Source organism: Passer montanus, unplaced genomic scaffold (genome assembly GCF_014805655.1).
Source record: "Passer montanus isolate IOZ18808 unplaced genomic scaffold, ASM1480565v1 scaffold15, whole genome shotgun sequence".
NCBI lineage: Eukaryota > Metazoa > Chordata > Aves > Passeriformes > Passeridae > Passer > Passer montanus.
Window position 1 is genome coordinate 8,180,420 of NW_024362051.1, and position 13,216 is coordinate 8,193,635.

Sequence of the window (13,216 nt, forward strand, 5' to 3'; positions counted from 1 at the left end):
AACAGACAAAGACAATGGGAGTATCAGTCTCTGCTGGGATAGTGGCTGCTCCAGGGAGCCTGCCCAGGCTGGGCTGGAGATGGGAAGGTGGCACAGCCCTGGGAGGCAGAGGAGATGGCAAATGGCCTCTCCCTTTGGTCCCTGATCAGCTAAGTTACTGGAAATCTCAAGGACTTCCAAAATTAAGATAATTTGGGTTTAAATGAGCTCCTCGCTTTGTGATGGAAACACCACAGCACGAGGCAAGCCTGGCAAAGCTGGTGCCAGTTCATCCCCCTGTCACCAAATCATGTCCTTCAGATCTTGGATAATTCAAGTTTAAAGTCCTCGCCTGGCCCTGCAGAAGAGCTTTCCCTGCTGGAGTCACTGAGGAACTTGCTACAGTTCCTTAATTCAGGGCTTGATTGTAAGGTCACTCATTCTTACCTGACTCTTTCCTTGGGGTCGCCAAAGGATTCCCGCAGGTGGGAGAAATCAGGATAGAAATGTGGAGATGGGGAAATTACCTCCAGGAGACCTGAGTGTATTTCCTTCGGGAATCTGAGAGAGGAAAGGAACAATAAACAAATACCTCCACGTCTGACACAACATTTCATAGACCAAATCACTGGGTAAACACTGAGCCACAGAACCAAACAGAAAACACAGAACCAAACAAAAAACACAGCCTCTAAGGCATAACTTCCCCAGTATCTAGTGCACTTCCAGGCCTCATCAGAAGACATCAGCAGGGCTTGACACAGACTCTTTAAGTTATCTTCTCCCCACCACAGTCTCTAATAGTCCCATGTGCACATGCTCCCCACCAGCATCCTCCTCCCTCCTGCACACACACACTGGTCAGGTTTAAAGGCCAGCCCTGAGCACCACGTTCCCTTTACAGGATTAAATGACCTGCAAACTGGTTCAGCAAAGAAAGGACTTGGCACTACAGGTATTTAGAGATTTTCCAAATGCACCAGTAATTAAAATTAATTTTGCCGAGGTTGTGCTATACATTTCTGCTAAGTTCCTTAAAACACTGCTGTGCTGTAGTTCAGAGAGCCAGCAGGAAGTCTACCTAGTTCTCTTATGCTGATAAAATCAGCATCTACTTTTCTTATAATGTGGCTAAGAAACCTTTAAAGAGTCGAACTCCAACAGAAAATAATGTCACCCATCTGAAAAGCAGGCACCTACACCAGCCTTGCAAGCAATACCCCGGGACTGCTCTAACTGTGAGAGATAAGCAGGAAAACCAGTTATTTTTACACTGCCTTTTCAGGAACATTTGGTGCAAGGCTGATTTCCTTTGTTTGTGCAGAGCCTGGAGGACGGGAGATGGGGCAAAGGGAGACAAAGCAGTGACACTGCCAAAAACTTCTCACTTCTTTTTCCCTTCCTTATTCCTTCCTTGGGACTGGCAGGTCTTTCAGCTAACATTTTCAAATCTTCCCTTCTTCAGGCAGCAGTGAAACAGCAGCTTCCCACTGAGCTGACAAAACATTGCAGTAAAGCAGCAGCAGCTTCCTCCCTCCTGCGAGAGAAGCCCAGCCTGCCCTGGCCCCACACCACCTCAATTCTATTAGGAAGAAAAATAATTTCAGCGACTCAGGGAGGGGCAGGAGGCACTGGGGAGGGGGATGATGAGAAATCAAATCATTAAGTCAATTAAAGTTTCAGGACTTCTGCGCAGAGGCACTCTCTGCAGCAGCGCCCGGTAATTTCATCAGGAGCCATCGGACAATCAGTCCATTATCCCCGGTAAGCGTGTCCAAGGGGAGCCCTGCCAGCTCCTGCTCTGCAAGATGGAGGGCTCTGCTTCAGCTGCTCTGCAAGTGCCCGGGAGCACAACCCTCCCCACGCCCCTGTGCCATCGCTGGCTGGGGGACAAGGGGGCTGGCAGGATGTGCTGCCCTTCCTCTCCTGCTTCGTGCGGCCACTGGGGTCCTTGGGCGAGGAGCAGCCACAGGAGTCACTGCCCCTCCTCTCACCACCTTCCCTCTCCCTTTGCCTCTGAGCTCTGGTGTCATTAGCGCCTGGACCGGTTAATAATCATGGTTAATAATCCATCACCAGCCTCTGCTCAAACAGCCACAGCCGAAGCTGCAACAGCCACTGAGGCTGCAGGACATAAATAGCAGCCAGCACCAGAGACAAATGTAACTAGAGCCTGGAACAAGGGGAAAACAAACAGGCTGGAGTGGGAAGAAAGATGGATCACGGATTTTAAAGCAAAATAAGGCAGGAGCATTCGTGTGTGCTTACTACACTGCCCAGACTGCAGAGAGCAAGTACAGGGCTGCAGGAGACACTGAAACAACTGCCAGGATCGCTGGAAATCTAAACAATCCATCTCCTCACAGTGCCCCAGGGCAGAAGGAGCAAAACAGAATGAAATGACCATGTGTGTTAAATACTTCGAGCACAAAGCAGCCTCCTGGAAGCTACATACGGGATGCATTTTAGAACAAGCAGAAAGTGGAAGCAGCATTAGCAAAGACAGCACAAAGTTTAAAAAGAGGAAACAACCCCAAGCAACAACAAGAAAATACAAAAGGGAAGCAGAAAAGTGTGTTTCTCCTTAATGAAGCTGTTCCCTGGCCTTGCTGCAGGCACAGGCCACACACTGAAGCCACTTGGAAGTGCTTACAAGTTTTTGATATTTTCTGCCACTCCGGCTGTGTACTGTGGATCCGTCTGAAAACAAAAGAAAAGCAGTGTTAGACCCTTCAGCCTCAGCCTGTGTCCCCCATGGCTCAGAAATCTTCTTCAACACACCCCAGGGTACTGCCAGCACATCTGTATCATCTTCATTCACCTTCATGTCTCCTTTTATCCAGCTTTACTGCTCTTCCATGCTGACCGGCTCCCCGGAGCCCTGCTCTGTGGTCAGTGTTAACCAAAGGCATCACACACCAAAATCCATCCCAAAGGACACAAGACCCTGCACATCTGTCCCATGTGCTCTCCTGGCACTTCTGCCCTGCCAGCACCAAGTGTTTGCACAAGTTTTAACCTCTGGGCTATTTATTTTTTCCCTACACACGCTGGCTTGCATCCAAGAGAATATTCTTGGCAGTGAATACTCTGTACTCTTTGCTGAAAAAGAGGGGTCTATTTATGAGTTTTTCATTTCAGGTTAATTTTGACACTTTTCTTCCTAAATCCCCAGTTTGTTCCCACAATCAACGTGGCAACCATAACATTTGGGAGACAAAGGTCGCCAGCACCGCTCGCTGCTGTCTGCGGGTGAGGTAAGTGCAAGCACAGGGACAGGCACTGGACAGAAACCGTCTGCACAGTGACAGGGAAACAACACCCAGAACAAAGGGCAGGGACCCACGAGCCAAATCTGTTCCTGTTTCCTGGTGGTGGCAGTGATTTGGGCAGGCAGATGGATCAGGATGTGCCGATGCAGCATCGCCGGAGCCGGACCAGCTGCTGCTGCACTCGCGGGCGAGGTGAGAATGAGACACCGGGATGTGTGTCACAGGCTGAGCACAGCACTTCTGTGCTGGCATGGGGACAAGGGAGGCTTTTCTCCACAGGAAAAGGTCCCTTTCCTAAACAGGGCTTGGAGTCCCAGTGCTGGACTGATTTCTTACCTCAGCGTGCCAAGAAAACAGCAATGGGGAAAACAAAAGCAGGAAAGATGCTCCTGGCTTTGGCAGGAACCGTGCAGCTCCACTCCAAGTGTCTGAAACTGTGGGCTGGTGACAGCCAAGCCAGCCATCTCATCCCAGGGCTCTCCCCAGCCAGCTGAGGAAGCCCCTGCTCTCCCAGGCAGCCCAGCCACTGTGGGTGACACCTGCAGTGGCCAGCAGTGACACTTGGGCATGAGAAGTCCCTGTCCCAGAAAGGACACTCAGTTGCTGCACTTGTGCTGAGTCTCCAAATTGCTCAGCATTTGCTTCAGGTTGATGCCACCCTTTCCACTATTCACTCTTTATCCCATGCCCAAGGAGCTTTTACAAGTGCAGGTACATGGAGAAACACTTTGGGAAGAGGCAGAGCAGGCACAGCAGTAGCAGACACTTGCACAGAAGGATGTTATGCAGCTCCAAGACCAAACTTGGCCAAAGGAATCTGCAACAACTTTATTTGTTGTTCACTTTCCTCATCATAGCTACATCCTCAAAATCAGGAGCTGCCATCACAGCATGCACCTTATTTTCAACTCAACTAAAGTAGTATTACTGTAGTCCAAAACAGGAGCTGGTCTGGGCCAAGTTGCTTAAAACCTCTCGGGCTTCAACTTACCCACTGCAAAAACAGCCACCAAACTTGTCCTGGTGCCAAGGGAGACAAATGAAAGCCAGGACCAAACCCTGTCCTGGGCCCCTTGGGCTGCACCCATCTGTGCACACCTTCTCCCTGTACAAAATACCAGCCAGAGCCCTGAAGGCCAAATGCTACTCAAAATGTCAAATTACGGGTAAACAGGCAGCAAACCCAGACATTCATCTTTGTTCCACTCCCAGTAACAGGCTACTGAGGTTTATCTTTCTCACCGGATTTCTGGAAATTAAGACAAATGCACTTCAGGCTCAAGAAAATAATCCTGAGAGGAAAAGCCATGGAGAAAAATAACCATCTAAACCCATAGATAAAAGCAGCTCTTGTGGATTAATGTATCAAGGCTTTTTAGCCCTTGGATTCAGCAACTGACTCCGGGCTCCAGGCACCAATGCAAAGAGGCATATCAGTCTCAACCCCAAATTACCAACTCTTGGGTTTCAAGAGGGGTTTAGTGCTGTGCTACAGGTATGTGGAGAAATGGAGCTGCTGCAGGAGCAGGTCTGAGAGCTCTCCTGGTCATGGGGCTGCTCCAACTCATTTTGTAGATATCCATTCAAGCACCCTGCAGGAAGCATCATGGTTTAGGTGAGCTGTGCCACACTGGTAGCTGCTAACGGGACATGTTTGCCTGCTCACATCCTGATCCTCTCTGGCCTAGCCAGCATTTAATTTTGGGCAAGAGACACCTGCTGACCCTGCTGGATGGCAGCCCAGGGCCAGGCTCATCCACCCAGCAAGTGGCAGAGCTGGTGTCCGGGTGGGCAGCATCCTGTTTGGCACCAAGTCTGGCAGACAGGGGGACAGGGGCCAGGGAAAGGGGGCAAACTGGCAAAGCTCTGTCTTACCTCAGCAATGAGGACAACGATGACAGAGTCCTCCTTCTCCTGCTGCGTGAGCTCTGAGATGAGGGAGTTGAGGGTGTCGGTGAGGTAGGAGTGCACCTCCCGCTTCACGCTGGGGATTCCCATCACGACGGACACTGTGCAGGGCCACGGAGAGATTTTAGAGAAGGGGCTGTGTTGGGTGCCTTGCTCTGCTCCCATGACAGCTCACCTGGTCAGTGCCAGGCTCTGCCATTAAAAAGCAGCAGTGACAGCAGGTTGGTGGGCTCCTGGGCTATGCAGAATTCCCAAACTGCTGTCCTCACCCAGTGCCAGCCAGCAGCAGCCCAGCGTGCCGGGCTGGCAGGGCACCCGTGGGCAGTCAGGTATGCTCTGCTTTTTCTCCCTGAAAGAATGATCTCTAAGGAAACACTAGAAATCCCTCCCCCTCCCAGGGGCCTTTTCAACTTGTGAACAGCAACTTGAAGATCACCTCTTGTTCTCCAAACCCCTCCCACAGCCAAAAACACTACAGTTTAGTAGGTGCAAGTCAGGTCTTTGGCGTTGGGCTGGAATTTGGGAGCAGGGGGAATCATCAAGTAACCAAAGTCCTGTTACCATTGGGATTTGTCTCCTTAGTTTGATTACAGTCTCCATGAAGTATCCTACAAACTATGCTTTCATCTGAACCCTTCCAGGCAAAGTCTAGAGCACTCTGGATATGGAAAGCAGCAAACAACATCTGGCAGAAGCATCAAGAACATTTTAGGGCCAGTCAAGAGCACAGACAGCACTCCCCTGTAGAGTTGCAGGCGTGACATGGCTCACCCACCCCACATGTCACCAGAACCAAGGAAGCTTGCATGATGCATGCAGCCCTTCCTCCAGTCCTGCTCGTACGTGTGCCACAGCCAGGCCCGGAGGAAAGGGGAGGGACAGGCACCAAGGTGAGGAAGAGCACCAGAAGCAGCACTAATTCCCATTTACCTCCAGTGCGCCCCTGTCCCACATGCACGGCTGGCTGCAGACTGTTCTCCTTTGACAGCAAATGTGGCAAATGATGGAAGATGGTGGGAAGGTGCAGCACATTCTTGTTGGTGATATTCCACAGTTTTAACTTGGTTTCGTCTTAAAAAGGAAAAGGGAATCAATTGCAAGGCACGGTAGGTAGGAAGAGACTGCAAGGCAAAAAGCCTTTTTACAGCAGCCTGGCCACCTGAGACTACTGCTGGGTTATAAAAATCAGGCCAACCTTTAACATGCTACCACAAACCCAATTAAAGTTCAGCAGGAGCCAGGAGGGCCTTAAAGAAGTCCCAAAATATTTGGGAAGGAGAGGGGAGAATGAAGATAAAATGAAGGTCAAATCAGATCTTTCTGCAGAGATCCAATTTTCTTCAACCGAGCAACTTAAAAAAAAACAACAAAAAAAACCAAATAAATTGGTGAGGGGTGCTCAGCCAGCCTAACTCCTTCCTCCCCCCTCTCTATGGATACCCATTTCCCATATGGGTTGAATACAGCCATAGGAAACAGTGTATGACTTGCAAGGGAGAAAAAAAAGCTTGTAAGCAAGCAAATTGGCAAATATCCTTGGCAGAGGCAAATCCGTGTTTAATGATGCTTATGCACCTCTAATTAAACAGGAGTTTAAGAGCTCCCAAGTCTCTCTGAACTCCACAATTTGCTCGCACAGGGGGAGAGAAGAGCAGGTCCTGTCCGCAGCCCTGCGCGCGCACACACACACACACACCTCTCTACATCCTCAAACAGCTTCAAGAGAGCCCCAGCTCCTCAAGGATCTGTTTATTCACCAGATAAGCTGCTCCAGGTCCGGTTTATGTCCCGCAGGGCCTGCTTCTCCGACAGGGCTCTCTTGATCTCCTCCAGGACCAGGTTGAGCTCCTTGGAGCGCTTCAGGCTCTCCTGCTCGGCTGTGTGCAGCCGGTCCCTGAGCGCCAGGAACTCCCGCTGGTAGATGTCCACAACGTCACCTGAGGATGGAGAAGAGAGAGAAGATTAGTCCTCTGTGCTCAGAAGGGTTTCACTCATACCTCCCTTGCTCCCCAGTCCTTAAATTATGGATTTAGGGAGCTGTGGTCCAGCACACACCTTTGGTGAAAGGGTCGCGGGGAGGGCAGTTTAAGTTCAGAACTACCATAATAAAGCTGCTTCCATTTTTCCTCTTTCAGCTTGGGTTTCTGGGTCATGTAGAAATAGAATCATAGAACAGTTTGGACTGGAAAAGACCTCTAAGATCGTTGAGTCCAACCATTAACCCAGCAATGCCATGACCACCACGCTCCCAAATGCCACATCTACACGTCTTTTACATCTCTTCAGGGATGGTGATTCCACCACTTCCCTGGGCAGCTTGTGTGAATGATTGGCAGATTTCTCATGAAGGATTTTTTCCTAATATCCAGTCGATCCTTTTCTTCAGGTTGAGCCTTCTCCAGCCTGTTTGCCCTTCTTTGGACACACAAATACAACCAAGGAGGATCCCAAGTGATGGAAAGAGAGATGTTGGCAAGGGGGAATGCTGCCCTGCAGTGAGACAAGGGTGCAGGCAGCACCTCCCCCAGCTTTGGAAGAGAACACCAAATTTTAACAGTCAAAAGAGATTTTGGCACTCTAACCTCTCCAAAACACGTCAGGATAAAGAAAATCATGTGGTAACAGCTGCATGGATGCTTATATGAATTTGGACATCCACCTTTAGAATGCATCATAAATGTATAAAAAATCCCTTCTGCTAGGGTAACAAAGCTTTTTGTTTTGAAACAACATCTTATCCCATGCTCTGTAAACAGAGCAGTAAAACTATCAAGAGCTTTCAGTCAGAACCAACCATACAACAGCTGGGAGTGGAATCAGTGAGCCACTAATGAACTTTCCTGGGACATTTTTTCCCATTATTAATGAAACTGCTCATTAAAAATACACGTTTATCTGTGGTTATTAATTTGTTTTCAGTAAGATTATAACTCACAAGACTATACCCAAAGCAGATTTATCTACTGAATAGTAGACTCTTAACCCAAACACGACTAGGAGAGTTAATGATCAAAAATACTGCACTGGAACTTCACAACACAGGGCTAAATATAAATCAAAGCAATTGAAAAAGATACATTGACTGCATTAAAAAAAACTTCTATTTCGGGGCCCATGAAGAAAAAGCAAAAGGAATTTTGAAAATCAGACATATCCAGCTTCAGCGCACAGAGTTTCCAAGACAACAGTACTTCCCAGTCCAGGTACTGGTAATGCTTTTGCCTAGAAAAAGTTTCCTCTATTCAGTCTTTCCCCCAAAAAAACCTCCTTAAAGACTCACTGCTCCAGCACAAGGGACCCCCCCAAGGCAGTCTGGCTCCCATTAACCTTTTGACATTATTTTCAAAGCCACGGCACACGGGGAGGGAGCAGAGGAAGTTACACCCATTTGATGACTCTGTCCATCTGACAACACGTTATTCAGAGAAATTCAAAGAGAGACATAAACAAGACCAGTCCTTCCTTTTTCCTGTGCAGTGCTGCTCGCTTTCCACTCCCATCGAAAAAACATCTTCAAATATGCAGAAAAACAAGTTAACACCCAGCTTTGAGAGCTGCCACAGGAATTCTCAGGAGGATATCAGGCTCTAAAAACTCATCCCACGATCAGTGAGACCTTTACCTGCTGCTGCCTCTCAGACATAAAAATACAGCTACATTCAGCTTCCCAATGCTCCACATTATAGCTTTTCCTACTTGTATCTTTTACTGGCTGCATCTGGGAACACCAGCAAGGAACAAGTCTCACTTTCTGTTTTTGCACAACATGATGGCTTGTGCAAGGCTGGAAGCATTTGGCTCTTGGCATCCTGGGGGGTTACTATCCTGTGGATGCTATCAAAGCCAAATCACAGCTAAAGGCTGCCATTAGGTCTTGTTCTGCAATACCTGGAGCAGAGTAAAGGCGAGGCTTTGCACTTAATGGCTTTTTCCAGAGCACTGCACTTCATTTGTGTCAGATTTAGAAGGGAAATGTCACTGATTTTTCAGTCACTAATGACCTGCCTGCCGAAGCCAAGAGCTGTACTTTCCTTAGACTGCAATGGCGATGTGCAGTCAACCATTTGCTGCTTTTCTGGTTAATGGTTGGAAGTGAAATTGTATTTGCTTCCAGCTCTCCTGTCATATGATGTCTTCGTAGGCTTTCCATTCTTTAATTAAAATTTCATTAAATTTAAAAGCTGATCGATCGTGACTGGTTCTGATGACAGCCTGAACAATCCTAGACAAAGCCTGAGATGGGTGTACAGTTTCCCACGAATTTCCAGTAATTTTGCACTTGTTGGCCTGCAATGACACATGGCTGCAGATCTGTGTCCTCACAAAAACCCTCACTTCTCAGCCAGGGAGGGCTCTGAAAACCTACAAAGGGCAGCAGAGGATATGGAGGGGGGATTGGCTCCCATCTCTACAAGCAAGGCTGGACACCGAAGTGATTTGCTGCTAATTAGGCTGAACAAATTTTTCAGCTAGTGTCAGTTCAGCACAGACCTTTTACATACCTTTCAAGCCAGCAGCACTCCCTATCTACATATTTATTGTATTCCCTCCCAGCACAAGATAACAGAGCTCTTAAAATATCCCTAGACTCAAGCACTGCAGGACAAAAACTCCTAGCTATATCTAAAAAAAAAAAAAAAAAAAAAAAAAGTTTTTTTTTTTTTTTTTTTTTTTGAGAGATAACACATTGCTTTGGGCTTAAAATATACTGGTTTAAGAAAAAAAGTAAGTCAGCCTTAGGTGACAGGCTGCAGGACTGACCTGGGAGACCAAAACCTCTCAAACTTGCAGCACACGTGCAAAGAACTCATTTCTCACCTTGCCAGGGCCCATATTTGCACTCAATGGTTTCTCACAATCTGTTTTTAGAAGTAGGCTGGCTGTGAGGCTCCAAGAAGAAATCAGGCATCCTCATACAAGAGCCAGTGCTCAGCAGGGCAGGGAGGCAGCGCTGGGCACAGCTGAGTGCCAGTCACCATCTGTCCATGCCATGCCCACTGCAGCAGCTCTGAGAGAGGATCCCTGGAGGGGGGAGCAGCCCCAGGCTGAGGGACAGTGGCCACAGAAGTGTCTGGCTGAGCATCACTCACTGACCAATGTCCCCCCACATCCCTCTCCCATGCCCAGACACAGCTGCCAGGCTTTGTGTTTTAGCTGAGAAACCTGGGATAGGTTTGCTGAGCAACACAAACCACAGGGGAAGCAAAAGGCAGGGATGGCTTGAACAGTCCTTTTCAGGAGTTAGACTTTGATGATCCTAGTGGGTTCGTTCTAATCCAGAACATTCTGTGACTTCTCAGCAGCTGGGATGCAGCAGCCTGCAAGGGATGGGCACAGGCTGGTGGGGCTTAGGGGCTGCTCCCCCAGAGCTGAGCTCCTGCAGCCTCCACAAAGGATTTACCCATCAAAGACAGCAACCCCTCAATAAAAAGGATTTCTCCATTATGGAGAATTCTGTGTCTTCATTCTTATTCAAGTGACTCTTAAGTGCAAACTGTATTTGCTAACAGAGGTGAGGGCTGGGACAACTGCATCCACATCCATTTTCAGTTTCTGAGTGAAAGCAAAATAATCTGATTCTAAACCAGAAGACAGAAACAAAATCAGACCAGTGGCAATAAAACCCCCACCCTGAAATTGAAATCTCACACAGTCATCCATACACACACACAAACACATATAAATACATATACATATATATATTTATATACACACACATAAACACACACGTACTATCACACACAGAGTCAGGAATGTTATAATTCCATATTTTGTATTCGTCTTTCCAATCACACTCCAACCTCCCAGAGAGTCTGCAGTGCATTTTAAACATGTCCATATTGCAGTTCCAATTACTTTTGGTTTTGTTCACTGCTGATAACCTCTCCCAGCAGAGTGGACCCGTGGCTAACGCCAGAGATTTCCCTCCAACTCAATCTTTTCAAAAGCAAACACACAGTCTTTGCTAGCTGGACTTGCTTCTCATTAGGAAGACTTTCAAGAGACTTGGTTTAAAAACTAAAAACAACTCTCAAACCTCTAAACTGTTTATCTCTACAAAATCTTAGCTTCTAGAGCATAACTGCACCTTTTGACCGCTGTTGCACAAATTCCCAAAGCCAAAAGAGCAAGAAGTGCAGTTCCTTTACAATGTAAATGAAGTTGGAGCAGAAAATTCATCTGCCTACAGAAAACATCTCTGTAATGACTGTTCTCCCTCATTTTATTTAAAGCACCCCTTTAAGAAATAAATGCTTCCCCCTCTAGGACTTGCAAGGGCCTGGGGGGATTGCAGAGCACACAAACAACCCTCTCCATGCTGGAGCATCTGTGTTATCCAAAAATGCTAACAGGCAAGAACAGGAACCACCACTGTTCCCACCCCAGCCAGGCACCCACCCATGCTGGCCCCAGCTGCCTCCAGCCCCAGCCATTCCCAGCAGCTCCTGCAGTTAGATGATGATTAGGGAATTTTATTTTATTTTATTTTAACGTTTTGATGTTTAATGATTTATATAATGCTGGCACGGCTCCACGCATTACACTCTAGATTGCCCTGATTGAATCGCAACATTCATTAGGTCTTTTGCTAACAGAATTCCACTGGACCATTAAAATGGAGAGAAGGAGTTACTGTGCCGTATCCGTGAATTAAATTCTGCTCGTGAGATGCACAAAAGGAACAGTCCTGCTTGACATGGAAATCTGGTGGCTGGTGCAGCACACAGGTGTGAGGCACTTTGCACACAGGCACACAGCAGCAACCCCACAATAACCTATTTATACCATTAAAAGCAAAATGTTGCCCTTTGCTTATCTGGCTTTAAAAAGTAGAAACCAGCTCTAGAGACTCACTATGAACAAATCCCCAAATCATCCCTCAAAATTCACTGCAAAGGGATTCTTTAAGTAGCAGTCAGAAAGGATAGTTTGGCATCCAAAATATCCAAATATCAGCCCCGCCTCATCCCCCCACCAAAGGCAGGATGATGATTGAGGTCTTTTCCTTCAGATCTAAAGAAACACAAACAGTGCTCCTGTGAGATGAGAAAGCTGAGAGACACATCACCTTCCCTTCTGTGAGCCAGCAGGTCATTGCTCCCAGTTTCAGACTCATCTTTTAGAAACATAAATATTTTGGCAGAGTGGGATATATGCAGCCACTGAGAACCTGATTTGCATTAAGGATCTGAGCACCAAGACACGCCGAGCAACAATTCAAACACTGTCAAGGATAGAGTTTGGGGAGTGGGTGGTATCTGGCAGGGTGGGCTCCCAAAAGGCTCCAGCAGTTGCAATTACCCTGTTGGGGGCTGATTCATCTGCACAGAAAGTCTGTTTCAGCAGTGCCATCACCACACAGCAAACACGGATGCTCTATTCAGTAAACATTATGCGACATTTAATTCTCCACTGTGTCCCAAACCACCTGGATACTCAGTCAAAGCAGACATTTTCTAGCTGCTGCTTATAAGTACACCCCAAGAATCTTAAGGTTTTTTTTACATAATTTTTTAAAGAAAAAAAATTTTAAAGCAAAAAAAGTTTTAAAAGAAACTTTTTCAAGTTTATAAAATTATGTCACGTTGTTATTTGTGGTTACCACCAAGGCAAAAAGTAACATGGAAAGTAGAATCTTTAGTACCACTAGAAAGCTGATGATTTTTGGGAAAATAGCTATAGGTGTGAAGAGCTTCAGGCAGGACAGGGACTAGGGAAGGAGAGGGTGGCATGTGGGTTTCCCAGCTCAAAGCAATCGAGCTGGATTGGGTGGTGCTGGCACTGGCACTTACAGGGAGCCCAGTCACCAGAGCCATGGAATGGTTTGGGTTGGAAGGAATTTTAAAGCTCATCTCATTCCAGTCCCCTGCCATGGGCAGGGACACTTTCCACTAGACCAGACTGCTCCAAGGCCCATCCAGCCTGGCCTCAGATGCTGCCAGGGATCCAGGGGCATAATGGGCACTGGTGGTGAAAAGAGCTGTCAAAAACCAGCTACGATTTAGCTCCTTGTGTTCATCCTCTGCTCTTATTTACTCTTTATTTCAGTTCAGTCA

General features: G+C 47.4%; 1 protein-coding gene across 1 annotated transcript in view; it reads right to left on the reverse strand.

Moving 5' to 3' along the window:
• The window catches only part of MGAT4B (alpha-1,3-mannosyl-glycoprotein 4-beta-N-acetylglucosaminyltransferase B), a 50,700-nt gene that overhangs the window by 8,499 nt on the left and 28,985 nt on the right, over positions 1-13,216 (reverse strand). The window contains exons 2-6 of the mRNA XM_039701590.1: positions 6,917-7,096; positions 6,090-6,230; positions 5,127-5,260; positions 2,633-2,679; positions 427-540 (exon numbers count right to left, since the gene is read on the reverse strand). Of these exons, the coding sequence (XP_039557524.1) occupies positions 427-540; positions 2,633-2,679; positions 5,127-5,260; positions 6,090-6,230; positions 6,917-7,096 (616 nt within the window). The remainder of the gene's footprint in view (positions 1-426; positions 541-2,632; positions 2,680-5,126; positions 5,261-6,089; positions 6,231-6,916; positions 7,097-13,216) is intronic.